At 42.0% G+C, this 23,231-nt stretch overlaps 1 protein-coding gene across 2 annotated transcripts in view; it reads left to right on the top strand.

Annotated features, from left to right (window-relative positions):
• BMP7 (bone morphogenetic protein 7) overlaps positions 1-23,231 on the top strand; it is a 104,754-nt gene that overhangs the window by 77,026 nt on the left and 4,497 nt on the right. The window contains exons 3-6 of one of the 2 annotated variants that reach the window (XM_081324079.1): positions 12,774-12,922; positions 16,312-16,524; positions 17,569-17,645; positions 22,170-22,280. In XM_081324079.1, coding sequence (XP_081180205.1) covers positions 12,774-12,922; positions 16,312-16,524; positions 17,569-17,645; positions 22,170-22,280 — 550 coding nt within the window. The remainder of the gene's footprint in view (positions 1-12,773; positions 12,923-16,311; positions 16,525-17,568; positions 17,646-22,169; positions 22,281-23,231) is intronic. The other variant, XM_081324080.1, reaches the window with a different exon arrangement.

The raw sequence follows: 23,231 nt of genomic DNA on the forward strand, positions 1-23,231 counted from the left end.
GCTCTATACAGTCAGTAAAAACAAGACCAGGAGCTGACTGTGGCTCAGACCATGAGCTTCTTGTTGCAAAGTTTAGGCTTAAATTAAAGAAAGTAGGGAAAAGCGCTAGGCCAGTCAGGTATGAATTAAATCATATCCCTGTTCAATATACAGTAGAGGTGACAAATAGATTTAAGGAATTAGATCTGATAGACAGAGTGCCTGAAGAACTATGGACAGAGGTTCGCAACATTGTACAAGAGGTAGCAACCAAAACCATCCCAAAGAAAAAGAAATGCAAGAAAGCAAAATGGCTGTCTGAGGAAGCTTTGCAAATAGCTGAGGAAAGGAGGGAAGCGAAAGGCAAGGGAGAAAAAGAAAGATATGCCCAATTAAATGCAGAATTCCAAAGAATAGCTAGAAGAGATAAGAATGCCTTCTTAAATTTTTAATTTAATTTAATTTAATTTAATAACATTTATATACCGCCCTTCTCCCTGAGGACTCAGGGCGGTTCACAGGGCAGAATAAAATAGCGAATACAAACATTAAAATAAGATTAAACAAATTGCCCTAGTTAAAAACAATATAAATACAACACTAAAAACCCCCAGAAAAGTTAAAAAACGAAAAATAAAATAACCCCAACACTCCCCCTCAGGCTAGGCCGGCTTGTACAAACAGAAATGTCTTGAGATCGCGACGAAAGGAGCGAAGATCGGGCGCCATCCGGAGCTCAACCGGTAGCTGATTCCACAGCTCCGGAGCGCCCACAGAGAAGGATCTCCCCCTGGGGGCCACCAATCGGCATTCTCTGATCGGTGGCACCCTGAGGAGGCCCTCTCTGTGGGAACGCACAGGGCGCAGGGAGCTTGATGCCGGCAGCAGATGTTCCCTGAGGTACTCCGGCCCCATGCCATGGAGTGCTTTAAATACCGTTACCAGTACCTTGAATCTCACCCGGAAGACAACTGGCAACCAATGCAGCTCACGGAGCAGAGGCGTAACGTGGGAGTATCGGGAGGCTCCCAACACCACTCTCGCGGCTGCATTCTGTACCAGTTGGAGCTTCCGAGTAGTCCTCAAGGGCAGCCCCATGTAGAGAGCGTTGCAGTAGTCCAGACGAGAGGACACGAGCGCATGAGTGACCGTGCATAAATCGTCCCGGCTAAGATAGGGCCGCAACTGACGCACCAGGCGAACCTGTGCGAAGGCCCCCCTAGTCACGGCTCCTATATGGTCTTCCAAAGTGAGCCGTGAATCTAGGAGGACCCCCAAGTTGCGAGCCCTATCTACGGGGGGTAATAGTTCACCCCCCATAACTAGAGGTGGAATGTCCGAATAAACCCGGGACGAAGGTATGCAAAGCCACTCAGTCTTGTCGGGGTTGAGTTGGAGTCTGTTCCTCCCCATCCAGACCCGAACCGCCTCCAGGCAACGGGACATCACGTTGAGGGCATCACTGGGGTGGTTTGGGGTCGAAAAGAAAAGTTGGGTATCATCAGCGTACTGATGATACCCAACTCCAAAGCCACGAATGATCTCACCCAGCGGCTTCATGTAGATGTTGAACAGGAGAGGCGAGAGGACCGACCCCTGAGGAACTCCACAAATGAGAGACCTCGCGGTCGACCTCTGCCCCCCTGCCAACACCGACTGCGAACGTCCCAAGAGATAGGAGGAGAACCACTGTAAAACTGTGCCTCCCACTCCCAATCCCCTGAGACGCCGCAGCAAGATACCATGGTCGATGGTATCGAAAGCCGCCGAGAGGTCTAATAGGACTAGGACAGAGGAATGCCCCCTGTCCCGAGCCCTCCAGAGATCATTCACCAGCGCGACCAATGCCGTCTCCGTGCTGTACCCGGGCCTGAAACCCGATTGGTACGGGTCTAGATAATCCGCTTCATCCAGGACCAAAGGGAGCTGATGCGCCACCACACTCTCAACAACCTTCGCAAGAAAGCGAAGGTTGGAGACAGGACGAAAGTTGTTCAATACAGCCGGGTCCAGGACAGGCTTCTTGAGGAGAGGCCTCACCACCGCCTCCTTCAAGACGGCGGGGAAGATACCCTCACTCAAAGAGGCCGATATAACTGCCTGGAACCAGCTGCGTGTCCTCTCCCGGGCTGCATAAACCAGCCAGGAAGGGCACGGGTCCAGTAAACATGTGGTGGCGCTCAGCCTCCCCATGATCCTGTCCACTTCCTCCGGAGTTACAGAATCAAACTCCTCCCAGATGGTATCGACAAGACCACCCGTGTCCTGATCGTCAGACTCTGCCCAGTCAGAGTCCAAACCGGTCCGAATCCGAGCGATTTTGTCCGACAGATGTTGGTTAAACTCCTCGGCACGTCCCTGCAAGGGATCCTCCCTCACCTCCTGATTTAGGAGGGAGCGAGTCACCCTAAACAGGGCGGCCGGGCGATTATCTGCGGACGCAATAAGGGTGGCGAAGTGGTTAGACCTCGCCTCCCTAATTGCAGCGAGATAAGACCTAATATAGGCTCTTAGTCGCAATCGGTCGGGTTCAGATCGGGTGGACCTCCAACCGCTCTCTAGGCCCCGTCTCCGACGCTTCATCTCCCGGAGCTCCGCAGAAAACCATGGAGCCCGACGGGATCTGCACCGGGTCAGGGGCCGCAAGGGTACAACTCGGTCAAGGGCCTCAGTGGCCGTCCTTTCCCAGGCCTCCACTAGGGTCTCGGCCGAGCTGTGAGTGAGGGAGGCAGGTGGGGACCCCAGCGCCGCCTGGAACCTTTGGGGATCCATTAAGCGTCTGGGGCGGTACCATTTGAGTGGTTCCAAACACCCACGGCGGGGGGTGGCAAAACGGAAGACCAGCCGCAGGAGATGATGATCGGTCCATGACAGGGGCATAATAATTGGAGAGCCCCCACCAAGATCATCTAACCACCGTCCAGACAAGAAAACAAGGTCAAGGGTGTGGCCTCCTTCATGAGTCGGTCCCGTAATTACTTGCGTCAGGTCCATGGCCGCCATGGAAGCCATGAACTCCCGAGCTAACTCAGATGATCCTCCCAGCGATGGTAGGTTGAAGTCCCCCAAAACTATAAGTTTCGGGAACTCAACCACCAGCCCCGAGAGGACATCAAGCAGCTCAGGCAGGGCTGCTGCTGCGTGACTAGGCGAAAGGTACACCAGCAGCAAGCCCAACTGCGCACCAGGGCCGCATCTCAAAAAGAGAGACTCACACCCGACTGTCTGGGGAACGGTGGCCTCCCGCGGACACAAGGTCTCCCTCACAACAACAGCCACTCCCCCACCCCTACCCTGAGCCCGAGGCCGGTGCAGCACCCGGAAACCTGGTGGGCAAAGATCAACCAGAGGAACACCGCCCTCTGGGCCCAACCAGGTCTCCGAGATGCAAGCCAGGTCAGCCTGCTCACCCTCGACCAAGTCTCTAACGAGAGGAGCCTTATTAACGACCGACCTGGCATTCAAATACACCAGCCGGAGCTCAGGAGGCTGCACATCCTCACTCCCGGGACCTCGGGGCGGAACCAGAGGGTCGGAGTGCCTCACCGCTTGTAAGCAGCGGAGAGGCCTTCCCTGAGACCGATACGGCCCTCTGTTCCTACACCTGCTGCCATTCCCTATCGTCGTGGGAATAGGCAATCCCACGACTGGCCCTGGAGCCCCAGAAGCAGCCAACCCCCGCTCCTCCCCATCGCGATCAGCCTCAGCACTAGCCTGAACAACGGTAGATGGACTGCCCCCCTCGTCCAAACAACCAAGAAAAGAACCCTCCCTCCTCCCTAACCCCCAAAAAAATTTTGACAAAAAACAAATCAAAGACCTCCTGAATGAACAGTGCAAAGAAATAGAAGAAAACAATAGAATAGGGAGGACCAGAGATCTTTTCAAGAAAATTGGAGAGATGAAAGGAACGTTTCATGCAAAAATGGGCATGATAAAGGACCAAAATGTCAGGGACCTAACAGAGGCAGAAGAGATTAAGAAGAGATGGCAAAATTACACAGAAGAACTATACAAGAATGAGCTTAACGTCCCTGACAATCGCAATGAGGTGGTCACTGACCTCGAGCCAGACATCCTAGAATGTGAAGTGAAGTGGGCCTTAGAAAAGCTGAGCAACAACAAAGCTAGTGGAGGTGACAGTATTCCAGCTGAGCTATTCAAAATCTTAAAAGACGATGCAGTAAAAGTGCTACACTCAATTTGCCAGCAAATTTGGAAAACTCAACAGTGGCCACAGGATTGGAAAAGATCAGTTTACATTCCAATTCCAAAGAAAGGCAGTGCCAAAGAATGTTCAAACTATCGCACCATAGCACTCATTTCACATGCTAGTAAAGTTATGCTTAAAATTCTACAAGCTAGACTCCAGCAGTATGTGGATCGAGAACTACCAGAAGTACAGGCAGGATTTCGAAGAGGCAGAGGAACTAGAGATCAAATTGCTAACATACGCTGGATCATGGAGAAAGCTAGAGAGTTCCAGAAAAACATCTACTTCTGCTTCATTGACTATGCTAAAGCCTTTGATTGTGTGGATCATAACAAACGGTGGCAAGTCCTTAAAGAGATGGGCATACCAGACCATCTTATTTGTCTCTTGAGAAACCTATATGCGGGCCAAGAAGCAACAGTGAGAACTGGACACGGAACCACTGATTGGTTCAAAATTGGGAAAGGAGTCCGGCAAGGCTGTATACTGTCGCCTTGCCTGTTTAACTTATATGCAGAGCACATCATGAGAAAGGCAGGGCTAGATGAATCAAAAGTTGGAATTAAGATTGCCGGAAGAAACATCAACAACCTAAGATATGCAGATGATACCACTCTAATGGCAGAAAGTGAAGAGGAACTAAAGAGCCTCTTGTTGCGAGTGAAGAAGTAGAGTGCAAAACTTGGGTTGAAACTAAACATTAAGAAAACCAAGATCATGGCATCTGGCCCTCTCAATTCCTGGCAAATAGATGGGGAAGAAATGGAGGTAGTGACAGATTTTATTTTCCTGGGCTCCAAGATCACTGCAGATGGGGACTGTAGCCAAGAAATTAAAAGACGCTTGCTCCTTGGGAGGAAAGCCATGGCAAATCTAGACAGCACACTAAAAAGCAGAGACATCACCCTGTCAACGAAAGTGCGTATAGTCAAGGCTATGGTCTTCCCAGTTGCAATGTATGGCAGTGAAAGCTGGACCATAAGAAAGGCTGAGCGCCAAAGAATTGAAGCCTTTGAACTCTGGTGCTGGAGAAGACTCCTGCGAGTCCCTTAGACTGCAAGGCGATCAAACCGGTCAGTCCTAGAGGAGATCAACCCTAACTGCTCTTTAGAAGGTCAGATCCTGAAGCTAAAACTCAAATACTTTGGCCACCTAATGAGAAGGAAGGACTCACTGGAGAAGAGCCTAATGCTGGGAAAGATTGAGGGCAATAGAAGAAGGGGACGACAGAGAATGAGGTGGCTGGATGGAGTCACTGAAGCAGTAGGCGTGAGCTTAAATGGACTCCAGAAGATGGTAGAGGACAGGAAGGCCTGGAGGAACATTGTCCATAGGGTCGCGATGGGTCGGACACGACTTCGCAACTAACAACAACAACCCTGATCAGAAATAGTTGCCACATTTTCTTGAAAAGTAACTGGCTGATGTACTACAACGAAGGCTTTCTTTCTAGTAAGCTGTACCTGGGTTTGTTCCCCCCTCATGGTGCTTATAGACCTTGGGGCTCCCTATGCCCCCTATGCTATTTGATTTTTCTAAAATATGATTTTAATTTAAAAGGAGAGTGAAACGATGGCACACCGTAAAGCAGATTGCCAGCCTGAAGTGCAATTCATTTCCAGGAATTTGCTGAGCCCCATACATACGGTAAAATTATTATAAAGCACTGAAACCGTTGCAGCCATTTATAAGAATGTTTCTTTCATCATTTCAGATTTGTCCACAAGCCCCACAAGATTATGTTTTTACGATCTTAAGATATGCTTTTTGTTAAATCAAGATTGCAATTAAAGAGTTAGTCCTTGTCCTCCAGTTTACCCGGGTATGCATTATACAGAGTACGTAACTTCTCTACAGTACGGTAGGATTCTTTTGAAAATATAGAAGAAGTAACTGTCAGATGCAGAAAAAGTTCTCTGAAGGTAAGAAGTGTATTAGGAAAAGTACTTTTTAAATTGTTAAATATTTTCACCTTTATCAGATTTGCTGATGAAATTGATTACATTACACTACATCACATTACATTAGATGATCTCGTGCTTCAATAGCTAGAGAAAGATCTTTCATCTGAGGAGTTGGAACATTTTCCCAGCTCCTTAAAAAAACAACAACCCTCTAGTGGCTGGCTGTTATAGTGTTATAGCAGGATAAATGTCACAAAACATAACAAAAGGTCAGCTCGGCATCTCTGCCCTGATCGTCCAGAGTTGTGAGGGAGATGAGCAGTTCTAAAGATGGGTAGACAGATAGATATTGTGTTTCCCTGAAAATAAGTGAAGAGGGTGAACAGGGTCTTAATTAGGGCTTAGATAGGGCTTATATAGGGACGCAGTGAGTTAGGACGCTGAGCTTGTCAATCAGAAGATCTGCAGTTTGGCAGGTTGAATCCCGAGTGCCGCGTAGCAGAATGGGTGCCTGTTACTCGTCCCAGTTTCTGCCAACCTAGCAGTTCGAAAGCACGTAAAAATGCAAGTAGAAAAATAGGGACTACTACAGTGGGAAGGTAACAGCGTTCCATGCGCCTTTGGCGTATAGTCATGCCGGCCACATGACCACGGAGACGTCCTCGGACAAGCGCTGGCTCTTCGGCTTTGAAACGGAGATGAGCACCAGCCCTTAGAGTTGGAAATGACTAGCACGCATGTGCGGGGGAACCTTTACCTTTACCTTTACCTAGGGCTTATATTAGGAGCACATGTTAAAATCAAGTTAGGGATTATTTTTGGGATAGGTCTTATTTTCGGGGAAACAAGAGTAGACAAGACAGCTCTAATTCCTAAGCTGCCTGGGTATGAAAGCAGGTACCTAAATTATCATCTCCTGTTCTTGGTCTGAACTACATACATGACATGCACCAGAAGCACACAAAAGCATCTCTCTCTGCTGCCATCTTGTGACTGTCCAGAATTTTTTGCCCATCTATGGTAGCCCTAGAGATGCTCCCTCGGTCAGCTGGAACCTGAATTAAGTAGAACAGGAGACCTATTTCTCAGTTCTAAAATAAATCTCTTTTACTAGTGCATGGTGCTAGTAACTTCTACACCAGGGGTACCAAACTGCCAGCCCATGGGCCGGATGTGTCATGCTGAAACCGTGCCCACCCCAGGTCCGGCAATGGGGGGAAAAGTCATGATATGTCATGAGTTTGACACTCCTGCTCTACACAGAGTACCATACTCATAACAATGCAGAGAGTCAAAAAGATGGCACTGAAATTAATTTTAAAAAACCTGATGCTTGTGTCTATACTTTCCCTCTTAAATTTATTGATTCCATTTTCCTGGGGTTTTGAAGCAGAGGACCTGATCCTATTCAGAAATTTTTTTAGCTGCTTTTAGAGATTACGGCCCACCAGACAGAGTTTTTTTTTTAAATCAAATCGTCATTTTCAGTCCAAATTCCCCTAAGCTCTACCTCCTGTCATTCGTAGAAGACAGTGGGCTTTAGATATTATAAAATATTTAGAGTAATCATCCAGCCTGCAGAAATCAACAATAATTAGACTAGTTGAAAAGTTTGGGAATTAATGCCTTGGTATCTGGAGGCTTCACAGGGTATGGAAAGCTTGTCTGATTGTTAGTCTGATCCAGAATAGCTCTTATATATTTTTTTTAATATATTGCCTTGCAACACAGCTGTAATTGGCCTTTATTTGTTTTAAAGAGGCCATCAGACTATCATTGCATGTGTTTATATTATTACAACCTGTCCAGAAGTCAAATTAAGTTGAAATAATTATTCCCCCAAGATTAAGGTCGGGTGTGCTTTAGCAGCTAGCACAGCAAGTGAAACTACTCTAGCAGTATCTTTCTTTTAGCTTTCTCATCAAGTGGCTTCTTTCCTGCCAAATTGAGTGATGCATTGTGATACCAGTACGGAATAAGGAAGACACTACAATTATTTCTTTTTCTTCCTAATCTAAGAAGCTGTTGGAAGATGAATTGGTGTTGAAAATGCCTGATGTTGTTGGGTTAATTTGTTAAAGCAGGAAGATGTTGTCAGAATAGGTCCTTAATTCAGGTCTAAATAACCTCATTATGGTAGACATAAGGTTCCACCTTCTGATTCTATATTTTCATAATTTATTGTGCATTTTTAAAAGCAATACTCAGTAGGGCATTATTGTGTATCTCTTCCATACATTTCCCAATATTCTGCCAATTCCTAAAGAGTCCTATGGACTTTCTATTACACTTAGAAACAGTGGTGAGATTCAGCTGGTTCGCATCACTTCGGCAGAACCAGTAGCTAATTTTTTGTTGCCCAGGCCCAGAATGGACTTCCGGAAGCGGCATCCACACAAAGAACCACTTATTCACATATTTGAATCCCACCACTGCTAGAAACCTAAATATTAAGATGTGTTTCTGATGAGCCAGCATGAAACTATGACGGAATTGATGAGATGAAAACTTTATTCCTGCATTTTGAACTTCCGGTATGTCAGAGTGTCTGTGCTTGGTGTTTGGCAGATTCCATGCTTAGCTGAATTACTTTTAATTAAAAATCACATGTAAAAGTACCATGCTGTAAAGCCAAGCCCAACTCTTTAGCCCGTTTTTAAAGACTATAGTCTCAAGAGTGCTTCTTGACCCTTCATATCCTATGCTGTGGAAACATATAGGACAAGGTCAGCAGAAGTGGTAAGGAGCCTGCAAGAAAACTAAAGCAGGTGATTGGGAATATTCTCATTTGTTTGCCTTCTGATAAATCCAATCTACAATGCCTGGTAATTTCTGAAAATGCTCATAAAGTGGCTTTCAGAACTTACCAGCACAAAAAAAATATAAATACCTCTGTTCTACCAGATGGTTCAGTTTTGGTGTGCCACCTATAAAACCTTGATAATAATTGCCTCATTAGTTTTCATTTAAAAGGCTGAAACAAGAAAGCTTAGCAGCCAGTTTAGGAAAATCCAATTGAATTTAGTAACACTTCAACCAGACTTAATTTCAAATGAGTAAACTGTTGATCACAGCTGAATTCACTTAATATATTCCTGTTGTTGAAAACTTGCAAGAGAAAGTGCTTACCGTCATGTTGCGTCCCAGGCAGTCCCACATGTGAGACTAGATTTGTTGTAGATGGTCCAAAAGTTGCTTGAACTTGCATAAATAACTGTCCAGATTACAAAGAAATAAAATAGATATTGCTTCTGTCTCAGACCTCATGATTATCTTGCTTGATCTTTGTGCTTACTCTTGAAGTTGCTCTAGTCCTTTGTTGAATGTTAAATTCCATACCTCTGCCTTTTTTTTAAATGAGTATGCTTTTGTGACTTGGTGCTTCTTTTATCTATAAAACCCTGTACTATCATTCTACTGATAGTAGAAGTAGTAGTTCAAGAATTTATAGAGCACCCTAAGATTTTCATAACCACACAGATGGGCTTATCTTTGCTTCAGTTGGAACCCACACAAAGTAATTAGTTATGCAAATATCTATGCAAAAGTGTTCACAGTATGCTTGGCAAGATGACACATGCAAGTCAGCAAAACGGGCTTGTAAATGAAGCTGGCATGTTGGCGTATCCAATTATCAAGCTTGCACAAACAGTTGCAACTTCCAAGTGGCCTATATTAACTATAAATGGATTGTATCAGGAATGTACAGTGGCTGGGGTGGGAATTAAGGACACTATTTAGAATAGCATGTGGGTCACACAAGTTGAAAAATGAGCATGGACAAGGAGATAGAAGTATGATATGATATGATATGATATGACATGTTATAAAATAATATGGCATGCTATATAATACCATCCATATAGTGAGAGAGGATTGATGGGATGATATCCTCATTCAAAACAATTGAAGTATAATCCAGTATTTATTTTAGGATTTGTGGGTTTCTCCACACTATTGGCCAATGGCTTCAATGAACAAAGAATCTAATCTAATATCTGTCGGTCCATCCATCCATCCATCCATCCATCCATCCATCCATCCGAAACAAAGGCAAACCCAAAGAAAGTTATACTCATAATGGCTTGAGAATCTTAGTCAATATTCCCCAGATTCTAGGAAAGGAAAGTTGGATGACATTGAGGCTGATCTCCCTCAGACTCCTTCTTCATGCAGTAGAGAATGTCTCCATTGAAGAGAGGAGAAGTTTTTCTGTTTTCCCATGGAGAACACGAGTTTGCTGCTGGAACACCTAATTCGGCTCCAGCTTCCTCAGTTGTGTCAAAATGGTAGGGTAGACTAAAGCATTGTCCATGTACCACATGTGATGCAGTCTATGAGTAGACCTCACCTTAGGACCACAGTTGGGACCAGACGTTCTGTTGCTAGCAAGGCTGTTAAGTGAATCATGCCCAATTTTACAAGCTTTTTACCACAGTTGTAAACAAATCACTGCTGTTAAGTGACTTGTGTGATAGTGAAACAAATCTGGCTTCCCGCACTGACTTTGCTTGCTGGAAGTCAGCTGGGAAGGTTGCAAGGGATGATCACACAACCCCGGATTGCTGCAACTGGCAAAGAGGCATGCCAGTTGACAAGTGACAAGAAATTGATCACGTGACTGTCGGTATGATGCAGTGGTCATAAGTGTGAGGACTGGTCATAAGTCACTTTTTCATGCGGTTGTAGCTTCGAGTGGTTGTAAGTCAAGGATTACCTGTACGAAGTTTTAGTGAAACTTTCATCGTATATAACTGCCTTAAGGAGAACTGCATCTCAAAACTACTGGAAGCTTCTTCTGTTATAGAAGATGGTCACCGGAGTTTATGGTGAAATAATAGCTTTAGCAGCTTCTACGTGGAATTCTAGAAGGTATTTGTTATTTACTTTTAGTTTGGGGTACTAAGGACTGCAGTGGACGAGGCTGAGATGTTCCATTTCTTTTCTTTGGGACTTGGTTTTTTTTTTTTTAAAATACAATCATAGTTAAGGCTTAATTGATAATATTTATCCTTGTTCCAATCTAAAAAGAGCAGAAAAGTATGCTGCAAATACTTGGTGGGAATTTGCCAGATTTTAGAGGCACTTTCAGCAGGTCTTCTGGGAATTGCAAAGAATGTTCCAGCCAACAGGTTGTGGATTGCTTTGCACGTTGGATGCCTGCCTATAATTCACTCTCTATTTTTCAAGTCCTCGCAGGACATGAAATGATTTTCTGGAAAACGTTGAATTGAAAAAGAATCCCCACTGCCCTAGATTGGTAGAGTTTTCGTTTTTATTTTTGGGTGGTGCTTTCCCTCGATTCCTGGTAACTATCTGGACTTGTGTTGGGCCTAAGGCAGGACTAGCACTCACAATCTCCCAGTTTCTAACTTTGTGCTTTTAACCATTATTCCAACCTGGCTTTCAGAACTTTGAATATATTTAGTAGAATAAAACTAAACAAGGACTACTTGTGCTTATTCTATAAATATATAAAATATTTGTTCTACAGCCAAAATAAAAACTGAAAATATTGGAGGGGAGGAACTCATACTAACTAGAATCAATAAATTGTTCTTAGCGTTACATTTAGACAAATTGTTAATTATATTTCCTGCATTATGGCTTCCGGTTGCCCTCCGGGTGAGATTCAAGGTGCTGGTAATGACCTATAAAGCTCTAAATGGCTTGGGTCCGGATTATCTAAGGGAACACCTGCTGCCGGCATCAACTTCCCATCGTCCTGTGCACTCCCACAGGGAGGGCATTCTTAGGGTACCGCCAGTCAAGGAATGCCGGCGGGTTATTCCCAGGGGAAGGGCGTTCTCTGTGGGCGCGCCGGCCCTTTGGAACTAACTTCCCACGGAGCTTAGGACTGCCCCCGACCTTCGCTCATTTCGCAGGGACTTGAAAACCTGGTTTTTTGAGCTGTCTGGCCCAGACTGAGGGGTTTTAATTATTTATTAATGGGGTTTTAGTTTAAATTCAGGGACTTAATTTAATCTTAGTTTTAATCGATTTTAACTTTGTATGTTATGTATTCTTAATTTTTCCCTGTAAACCGCCCTGAGTCCTATAGGGCGGTATACAAGTTTAAATAATAATTATTATTATTATGGCTCCAGTTCATTGAAAATGGTATTTTTAAGAAAATTCTTTACACGGCACCACATATTGTGATCTAAACATGTTTGCTGTTTAAAATATGGGTATGTATGTATGTATGTGTGTCTGTATGTACAGGTTTCCCTGTCGTGTTCAACTCTTGGACACAGTGCTCATCTTCGTGTCTTAACCGAGAGAGACTATTTCCGTGGTCATGTGGCCAGCATAGCTATATACCAAAGGTGCAGAGGAAGCTGTTACTATCCCACCAAAGTGGTACCTGTTAATCTACCTGCATTTGCATGCTTTCGAACTGCTAGGTGGGCAGGAGCTGGAGCAAGGAACAAGAGCTCACCTGTTGCATGGTGCTCAAGTCTCAAACTTGGACTGTCAGCTCTTCAGCTGACAAGTTTAGTGTCTTTAACCACTGAGCTATCATGACTCTCTCTCTCTCTCTCTCTCTCTCTCTCTCTCTCTCTCACACACACACACACACACACACACACACACACACACACACAAAATCTTAATTTTAATTCTAGCAATTTTGAAAGATCTTCTCTCCCATGTTCCTTTTATTTTGTGTCTAGGGATTCAGATTTGTTCTTACTTGATACGCGTATAATTTGGGCTGAAGAAGAAGGTTGGCTGGTATTTGATATTACAGCAACTAGTAATCATTGGGTGGTAAACCCACAGCATAATCTTGGCCTGCAGCTATCAGTGGAGAGTATAGATGGTGAGTATCAGAAAATAACATTTTAGCAAATCTTTTACAATTTGTGCTTGGGATAATGACCAGTTGTATTTAGAGATGGTGTCACTTTCATGTGTCCCCTTGGTAGGGAAGGTGGTCCTTTATTCAAAGGTATCCTCTGTCCAACCAATATCTGGATTAGCATTCATAAAAAGGAAGACAAGGTCCTTGATTGGTTATTTTCTTCTTCACTGATTTAGCTTCAGGTTATTCTCCTTCACCTCTCCCAAAAAGCTTTTCAAGTGCTAGTTTAGACTTTCCATTGGCTTTTATTGGCACAGTTTATTATGTGCACCTGGAAGTCATTTTGCCTTTAGATCAAGTACTTTCTTGTTTTGTTTTTGCCTCTGGCAATACAAAGAAACTACCAGAATCAGACATCTTCCTCCTTACTGAATGAAGACTAAGAAGAACAAGCTAAATTTGTTAATGTAAGAAAAGTATATGTGGGCATTGGCTTTAGTCTTATGACCATTTCATTTACCCCATGGAAATTTGAGTCTAGGTGGGATGGTTTTGAAGACATTTTGAAGTTCTATCTGAAACATAAGCTCGTATTCAATAGCAAGTAGACCAGAGGTCCTCAACCTTGGCAACTTGAAGACTTGTGGACTTCAACTCGGCTGAGGAATTCTGGGAGTCGAAGTCCACAAGTCTTAAAGGTGCCAAGACTGAGAACCCTTAAGTATACAACCCATAACCTATTTGGTTATCATTTCAGAGATATTTCCTTACTTAAACCGAGAAACAGAATGACCAAGGGCAGAAAAATCAGTGAGAGTGAGAATGACTTCTGGCAGCCATTGGTGGGATTGATCTACACCATGGGTGTCAAAAGTCACGACATCATGTGACGTGTCATGACATATCGTGACTTTTTTCCCTTTGCCGGCAATGGGGTAGGCGCAATTTTGGCGTGACACATCTGGCCCATGGGCCGGCAGTTTGACACCCCTGATCTACACAGGCTCCAGAAAGCTAGGATGGAACTGGTCTATTGAACCTCTGGATGGCAATACCTCAGCACTGAAGCTACCATAATTTTTCCAAATTTCAATTCCATGGGAGTCACGTGTCCTGGATTTTGGACACATTCTTAAGTTAGCCCAATTGAGGTAAATTGGTTCAAAAATTATTGCCCTATGATGCACTGTTTCACCCAGGTTAGGTTATAGACATGAAAGTTTTAGTAGTATATAGATGATAGTTTCTATTCTTTGATAGTTAAATCCAACAAAGGTAGAAGAGAGAAAGAAAGAAAAAAAGAAAGAAAGAAAGAAAGAAAGAAAGAAAGAAAGAAAGAAAGAAAGAAAGAAAGAGAAAGAAGATAAAAGATAAAAGATAGATAAAAGGAGGGAATTTTAGAGGGTTTTTTTTTTTTACTCTTAGAAAGTTTGGCTGAAGTGAAGCAATGTTAAAAAGGCTAAAGTAATTCATTAGCCTCGGGCATTCTGTTATCTTCTAAGTCTGTGAATGCTTTCCTTCCTGACATATTGGAGCAACAGCTGACTTTGTAAAGTTAACTTGATTTCTTACATACTAGTTCATATCCTGTTTGTCTTATTATAGTGGCAAGTTGAAGAAAACTCTTTTGCAGCTTGACTCTAGACATACATGCTTGGCAGTAAATCCCTTTCAATTTATTGGCCTCCAGAGCTAAGGAAATGTTCAGTGAATGTAAACTTAGAGCCATAGTGTCTAAAACATATTTGCATCATTTCATCTGAATGAAGGGTATTGCTTTAGAATTAATACAGCTATATTCTTCTTTAAAGTCTTCATGAGAACCCATCAGAGTGATAGTGAAGGAACTTTCACTATAATGAGATTAGAACCCAAGATAGGGAGTTACTGTAGTTAGGAATGAGAGCTTTTTTTTTTTACTTAAAACAGGGACCCCCAACCAACAGCTCACAACCGGGCCATGGCCTATTTGGAAACGGGCTGCCTGAGAGGCAGGCCAGTGTGCATGTGTGCATGCAGCTACACTCACACAAGTGATGAGCTGGCATGCATGCATGTGTGCTAGCCCACCACTCATGTGGCCCAGTTCCCTCTCCCACAACTGGGCCGCCAAGCTGCAAAGGTTGGGGACCGCTGACTTAAAAAGATTTGTTAAATTACTTAAAATCTATTTCTTAATTTATCTATAAAATACTGTTTAAGAAAGAAAACAATGGCTATTAAATCCTCTGTTAAATTTTCCAAATTGATACCTCCGATATTTAAGAATGAATGATTTAGTCCAGCATTACTGTGCAGCTGAATAAAAAAATATTATTGATATATGCAATATTGACTACATGGGTATGCTGGGGAGCTAAAAAAATGACCATATTTCTGATGACCACTGCGTGCTTCAGAAATCCATTGGATGCTGGTAATATTTGGAAGTGGTATGAATAAATTTCCTCTGAAAAATCATTGTGTTCTCCAAAGGGCTGCATAGGATGAAGCCTGCAGTGTGAATTGTACCCAAAACCATATTTGTAACATGTGCAGGGCCATTAATGTAGATGCACTAAACAGCAAATGGGCCGCTTTATTCTGAATCAATTGTAATGTTAAAGTGAATTTCAGAGTAGCCCCATGTAAAGACTGTTGCAGTAGTCCACAATATCATCTTTGTTTACATAAGACTAAAAATTTTATTGGGATGTCTTTTAATAAGAAAAAGCTGTTTCTTTCTATCTCTCAAATGGATGTTTTCTGGAAACACACCAGCTTTTATTTTAGGACATTTTTATTTTAAACTAGTAACTTTCAAGGAAAATTTAGTGTTCTGTTGGGTTTAGTTTTATGGCTCTTTTTTTTAACAGGAGCACCTTAAATGATAAATAGTTGAACTCAAGAAACTTCCCTCCCCCCCACTTGTTTTTTTAAAGAAACCAAAGAATAGGAGAAATTAATATTGAAGTTGATCTGGAATAACATAGCTTTCAATAGAGGTAATTCCTTCAGGAATGGCAAATTTCAAAATAGAAAATGTTTTTTTTTAAAAAAAATTGAGCCATTTCTCGTATGAAATGTCTTGCATTAATTTACATGTTTAATAGCAGTAGCACGTACACTTACATAATCCTGCATAGTGCGTTAAAGCAGACTCTCAGCGGTTTACAGTGTTAGCATATTGCCCCCGAACAATCTGGATCCTCATTTTACCAACCTTGGAAGGATGGAAGGATTTGATCCCCATCCTGGCTGTGTGTAGAGTTAGCTTGTAGTATTGTATTCTAACCACTGTGCCATCATGCATGGACTATCTTCCTGCACCTTGGAGGCTTCCATTATTGCTGGCATAACTGGAAAATATGCAACATTAATCCACAAAACTAATTTGCCTCTTTCCTCTTCTTGCTCTTTCCACTTAGGACAAAGCATCAATCCGAAGTTTGCTGGTCTTATTGGAAGGCATGGCCCACAAAACAAGCAGCCATTTACAGTGGCCTTTTTCAAAGCTACCGAAGTACATTTTCGAAGTATCCGTTCTACAGGAGGTAAACAGCGGAATCAAAACCGTTCAAAGGCACCTAAAAATCAAGAAGCTTTTCGAGTGTCGAATCTTGGAGGTACGCAAACATTAGGTGTGTGATTTCTATAAAATTAACATTGGGGATTAAGTTAAGAAAATGAAGCTCTTTCCAGTGGTTTTCTCTCCTTCCTTAATTGTTTTGCATCTGAGTTGAGAAGAAAAGAAATCTGAGCCTTGCTTTCTCTGCTGTCAAGATGCTTAGTGGTTGAGAAGTCTTCAAGAATGCTTCTCTGCAACCAACTGGTTATCAAACTTAATGGATTGCAGTGCACAATTGGAGTATGTAGTCCATTCTTAGCTCAGAACGGCCATTTTGATCATTCCAAATCTGACTTCAGGACAAAATAGAGATGTTGCTTTGAGTGTTTTACTAGAAAAGAAAAAGGTATCTTACTCCCAACATTTCATCTGAAAGCTACTCTCCTAGGTGGAGTAACAATCCATGCTAAGCAGTACATACTGTTGGGTTCCTCAGGCATGACACTTGGAAGAATACACCAACGGACTGAATTTTTATTGTCACACAGTAGTTGCAATCATAATGTAGACAATCTCTGTATTATGGGAAAAATCTATGGAATATGTACCCAGTCTTACTTCCAGAGAGGAGCCGTACCAGTTTTGACTTTTAGTGCATGGCTGCTTCATGATTGGCCACCATTTTGTGCTTTGGGAGGGAGGAAAGGAAGAAAGAAAGAGGTTATTGGATTTAGGATTTGCACTTATGCTGCAGTGTAAAGAGTCTGTATTCTTTATATATCCCACCTTTGTTATTTTTGTAAACAACTCAAGATGGTGAACATACCTAATACTCCTTCCTCCTTCTGTTTTCCCTATAAACAACAGTCCTGGGAGGTGGGTTAGGCTGAGAGATACATATACCCTTATAGGATAGCATGGAATTTTATTGCACTGTTTATAGATATTGTCATTATTTTAGAAAAAAATAATATTTTTTAAAACGTCATGTATGAATGTAACTACATCACCTCAGCTAGCCTGTGCCTTATTAATATAATTGCCAGACTGGTTGCTGTGAGACAGTTGGTCTCACTTTGCTTTCCCTTTTTTTTCTGCCCAATGCTCTCCAACTCAGAAAACAGCAGCAGTGACCAAAGGCAAGCTTGCAAGAAACATGAACTCTATGTCAGTTTCAGAGATCTTGGCTGGCAGGTAATTCTACTTTTATACTTGGAATTAGAGATCCATGGTGCGCTTTAGTCTACTTATTCTCAAGTGGGTAATGTGAATACTGTGACCTCATTTTTTTATTATGTCCGCTTGTAAAAAAGCAAAACAAAAAAACAACCCTGTTTCAGCAGGTAAGATCATGGAGATCTCCAGGTTACTTGCAAATAATTCAAGGGCAGGTGTTCTTTGCCTATAGAATATTCAGATCTATTCTATATTGATATTCTATATCAAATTTGAAGATCACCCATCTCACTCGCAGAGCCACTGTGAGCGGTGTACAATTAAAACATTAAAAACCATGCATGTTATATTCCAAAAGGAGGCAGTTTAAACACGAGTAAAATAATTAAAGTTAGAAAGGCAGAGGAAGGGCCTTCAAGGCACTGTTCAACACCAAAGTTGTGTGTCTGCGGAGATTCTCAGTTGGTGTCTTTGAAGAACACCAAAGTTGCATGTTCCTCTGGGAGCCCCAGGCGAGTCAGCAGAGCCCAGTCTTCAAATTCTTTTGAAATGCCTTGCTCCTGGGGGGGTGGTTGAGAGTATTCCCAAGGGTAGGGGTGATGGCAGAGAAGGCTCTCTTCCTGAACCATGCCCGTCAAAATGTTTAATTTCTATATAAACCAAAAGAATCAGTATTTTTAAAGCCATCTTTAATGGGTAAGGCTGAGAGAGAAGGATTGGCTCACAGACAACCAGCTGGCTCTCATGCCTAAGAGGGAACTAGAACTCACAGTCTCCCAGTTTCTAACCTGGTACCTTAACCACTATAAGGAGTGGGTACAAATCTAATTATTATATTTAACACATATTTCCCTTGCCTTCTAGCTAATAAAAGAGAGAAAGAACCTGTGGCTCAGGAAGTTAAAACAACTGCCTAATATATAATCAGCCCAGGTTCGAATCTCAGATAAAGGGTATGACTGACTGATGAGAACATAAGAAGTTCGAAATGATCATCTCAGCCTCCCAAATTCTTTATTAGCAATTTGAATAATTTACACAAATAATGAGCTGTCATAAGTTGACTATATCCTGTGGATAAGCCTTGAGTCAGGCCAAAGCAGGAAAGAAAGAGTTAATTAGCAAGGTGCATTCAAAAAGCCTTGACAAATTATATGTGTGTGTGTGTGTGTGTGTGTATGTATGTATGCATATATATGTATGTATATATATATTATGTATGTATGTGTGTGTGTATATATATACATACATACATGCATATACACACACACACACACACACACACACACACATATATATATATATATATATATATATATATATATATATATATATATATATATATATATATATTTGTTTTCTGAGTTTTTCGCGGGTGTTCGTATGTGGATCCTTGGTTATTCGGGTTTTTTCCCCGCGTAGAACTAAAGGTGTAGGAGCGACGTTTCGACGGAATCCCATCCGTCATCATCAGGCTGGTGGCTTCTGCTTCCTTCTTCTGGGAGAAGCATGTGGCTGTTTGTTCCTCTTTTTTAAACTGCCAGAGGGGGTGTGTTCTGTGGGTGGAGGTGTGCTCTGATTGGGTGGGGGATTAAGTGTGTTCTGATTGGGTGGGAGTGTGTTTTGAATGGTGGGGGTGTTCTGATTGGGTGGGGGTGTGTTTTGAGTGGATGGGCTGGTCTCAGCTGCCAGCCTTAGACCTGAGCTGGTGAGTTGTGCTGCTTTTGTTCGGCTTCGTGTTTGTGGTGGTGCCATGTTTTTATAGTGGGTGTCAGTTTGCTTATTGTGTGGTTTGGAGGGGTTTAAAGTGGCTGATGTTGCAGCTGTAGTTAGGTTTCTGTTTTGTGGTTGTGCCTCGTTATCATTGTGGGTTCGGATTTGCTTTTTGAATGGTTGTGTGGTGGTGATGTCATGTGGTGTTATCATGAGTTTGGGTCTGGTATCATTCTTGGTGGTTGGGACTCGTCTGTCAATCAAGGCGGGTTTCCAAATGGTTGGTAGGCGAGAGGTGTCATCCCGTTTGTTCATGCTGTGGGGGCGTTTTTCTATCTCAATGGCTTCTCTGATTATTCTGTTGTTAAAATGTTCAATTTTGGCGATAGTTTTGGTTTTTTTTAAAATCAATTTCATGTCCCGTGGCTTCAAAGTGTTGGACCAGGGATGAAGTTTGTTCTCCCTTTCTGAGTGAGTTTTTGTGCTCTTCAATGCGTGCACTTATTCTTCTGTTGGTCTGTCCGATGTAAGTGGTGGGGCAGGTGGTGCATGGGATTTCGTATACTCCTTGGTTTTCTAAGCCAATTATGTCCTTGGGGTTTCTTAGGATGGTGGATATTTTTCTGTCTGTGTAGAATGCTGTTTTGATGTTGTGTTTTTGGAGGACCTTGCTGATTCTGTCTGTGGTCCCTTTTAGGTATGGGAGGAGGGCTTTGCCATTTTCTTGTTCTCTGTCTTGGGTTTTTGTGGGTGTCTCTCTTCGGATTAAGTTGGTAATCGTGTTTCTTTGGAATCCATTGGCTGTTAGTACATTAGTGAGAGTGTGTAGTTCGGTTTTTTGGTGTTGTTCGTCAGCTAGGTGTTTTGTTCTGGAGATGAGTGTCTTGGCTACGGAGTTGATCTGTGCTGGGTGGTGGTGTGAGAGTGCGTTCAGATAGCGGTTTGTGTGTGTTTTTTTATGGTAGATAGTGTGTCCTAGGGAGCCGTTGGATTTCTTGTAGACTAAGACATCAAGGAAGGGAAGTTGATTGTTAGCTTCTGTTTCCATGGTGAATTGTATTTTGGGGTGTAGGCTATTTATTTATTTATTTATTTATTTATGGGACTTATATGCCGCCCTATCTCCCGAAGGACTCAGGGTGGCTCACAATAAAACAGCTGAGGTGTGTGAGGAAGTCATCCAGTTTTTCTTTGCCGTGTGGCCAGATTACGAAGGTGTCATCTACGTATCTGAGCCAGAGTTTGGGTTTGTGGTTGGATTTTTCTAGAGCGAGAGTTTCAAAGTGTTCCATGTAGAGGTTTGCGATGACAGGTGAAAGGGGTGATCCCATGGGTGCTCCTTCCATTTGTTTGTATCTTTGTCCATTGTAGATGAAGTATGTGTTAGATAGGCAGTGGTTGGTCAGTTCTAGGATGTGTTTTGGGGGATTGTATTTATTTAGGATAGCTGTCAAGGCTTCTTTGATTGGCACTTGGGTGAAGAGGAACAAACAGCCACATGCTTCTCCCAGAAGAAGGAAGCAGAAGCCACCAGCCTGATGATGACGGATGGGATTCCGTCGAAACGTCGCTCCTACACCTTTAGTTCTACGCGGGGAAAAACCTGAATAACCAAAGATCCACATATGAACACCCGCGAAAACCTCAGAAAACATATATATATATATATATATATATATATATATATATATATATATATATATATATATATATATATATATATATATATATATATATATATATATATATGTATATATATATGTATGTATGTATGTATGTATGTATGTATGTATATGTATATGTGTATATATATATATATATATATATATATATATATATATATATATATATATATATATATATATATATATATATATATATATATATATATATATATATATATATATATATATAAAATGAAAAGTAAAAAAGTCATTCTAATCCAATGTTTCTTCACCTAAGCAACTTTAAGAGGTGTGGACTTCAACTCCGAGAATTCCCCGTTCAGCATTAGGGGAAGCAATTAAAGTTACAGCAACTGAGAAACACTGCTTTAGGGGAAATGAAAAAAAAATCCACAGCAATCTCATTGGAGTTGATACCCATGAACTGGGTCTAGGGATAAATTAATGTGCCTGTGGCAGGAAATGAAGGTTAAACTTTGTTAACTGTCTCTTTGATCTTTAGATGATAGCACAGACCAGAGACATTAATTTAGGCCTTGATAATCCCTAAACTGTTTTGTGCTAAAGTAAACCTCTCCTAACCCCCATCCTTTTTGTCATCATTCTTTTATTGCAACTTTTAAAAAAGAAACATAAGGGGAAAAAATATCTACAGAAAGAAATTAAAGTAAAAACAATATCTAACCAATTCAGTTTTAAACCCCCATTTTAGTGAATTTCCTGTATGTATACAGGGACACGGTGGCTCAGTGGGTTAGGATGCTGAGCTTGTCGATCAGAAGATTGGCAGTTTGGCGGGTTGAATCCCGAGTGCCGCATAGCAGAGTGAGCACCTGTTACTCGTCCCAGCTTCTGCCAACCTAGCAGTTCGAAAGCACGTAAAAATGCAAGTAGAAAAATAGGGACCACTACGGTGGGAAGGTAACAGAGTTCCGTGCGCCTTTGGCGTCTAGTCATGCCGGCCACATGACCACGGAGACGTCCTCGGACAAGCACTGGCTCTTTGGCTTTGAAACGGAGATGAGCACCGGCCCCTAGAGTCGGAAACGACTAGCACGCATGTGCAGGGGAACTTTTACCTTTACCTTTATATGTATACAGATGCTTTATTTAGTTCTCTCCATATCTCTGCTCACCTACCCAGGACTGGATCATTGCTCCAGAAGGTTATGCTGCTTATTACTGCGAAGGAGAATGTGCTTTTCCATTGAACTCTTACATGAATGCAACAAATCATGCTATTGTACAGACACTGGTAAGTTTCTCTTAAAAGTCTTTTGCAACAGTTCTATAGCCTGATCAGTGTCATTCCATTTAAAAAAAAATTACAAGAGAGTTGAACTACATGGATTTCAGGAAAGTAAAATAATCATTAATTGCACACTACATTTCTTGTATCTTCAATCTGGTAATTTGTTTGATACCAGGGTAGATGGTATTTGGTGAACTCTCTGGAGTCCTTGGTGGTCTCTGAGCTTAATGTTTGCTTGCAGACCTTTCATTACCAAACTAGGTAACATCATCAAGTTTAAATCATGTATCCACAATTTACCATTTTTAGATACTTTGGAAGTTTCTGTCCTCTCTTCCCCCCATCCTGTTAACATGTAAGACCACAGTTTTTAATCATGCTAAGCAAACATATCCAGTAGACACATTTTTTCATAGCAATATACTTCTCATGTTTCCTCAAAAAAACCTCACATAAGAACATTTTGAGCGATATTTTCCATCATCACAGATTTTTTTTTATTAAAGAGTTTTACAAAAACAAAATTTTACAATATATCCCCAAATCCCTCCCACCCCAAACCCACCCACTTCCCCCCCCACTTCCCAGAGCTAAATACAGGATTATAGTTACAATAATCATATTCTAAATAAAAATTATGCATAATATACAATTAACCAAATTTATAATGCGCTTTAACTCTCTTTTAACATAACTACGAACAACGTACCAATAACAATATCCCACTAAAATCTACTCATAAGCTAAATGGTACTTTTTGGTCCCATATTTGTTTTGAATATAATTTATCCATCTCCTCCAAACTGAAATATATCTTTCCTGTGAATGATCCTTCAGATAAGCAGAAATCTTAGACATTTCTGCAAGATTCGAAACTTTAAACACCCATTCTTCTACAGTGGGCAAACTATCCTTCTTCCAATATTGTCCCACCAGTAACCGTGCTGCCGTTAT

This window comes from Vipera berus (genome assembly GCF_964194415.1).
Source record: "Vipera berus genome assembly, chromosome: 3".
NCBI classification, from domain to species: Eukaryota; Metazoa; Chordata; class Lepidosauria; order Squamata; family Viperidae; genus Vipera; species Vipera berus.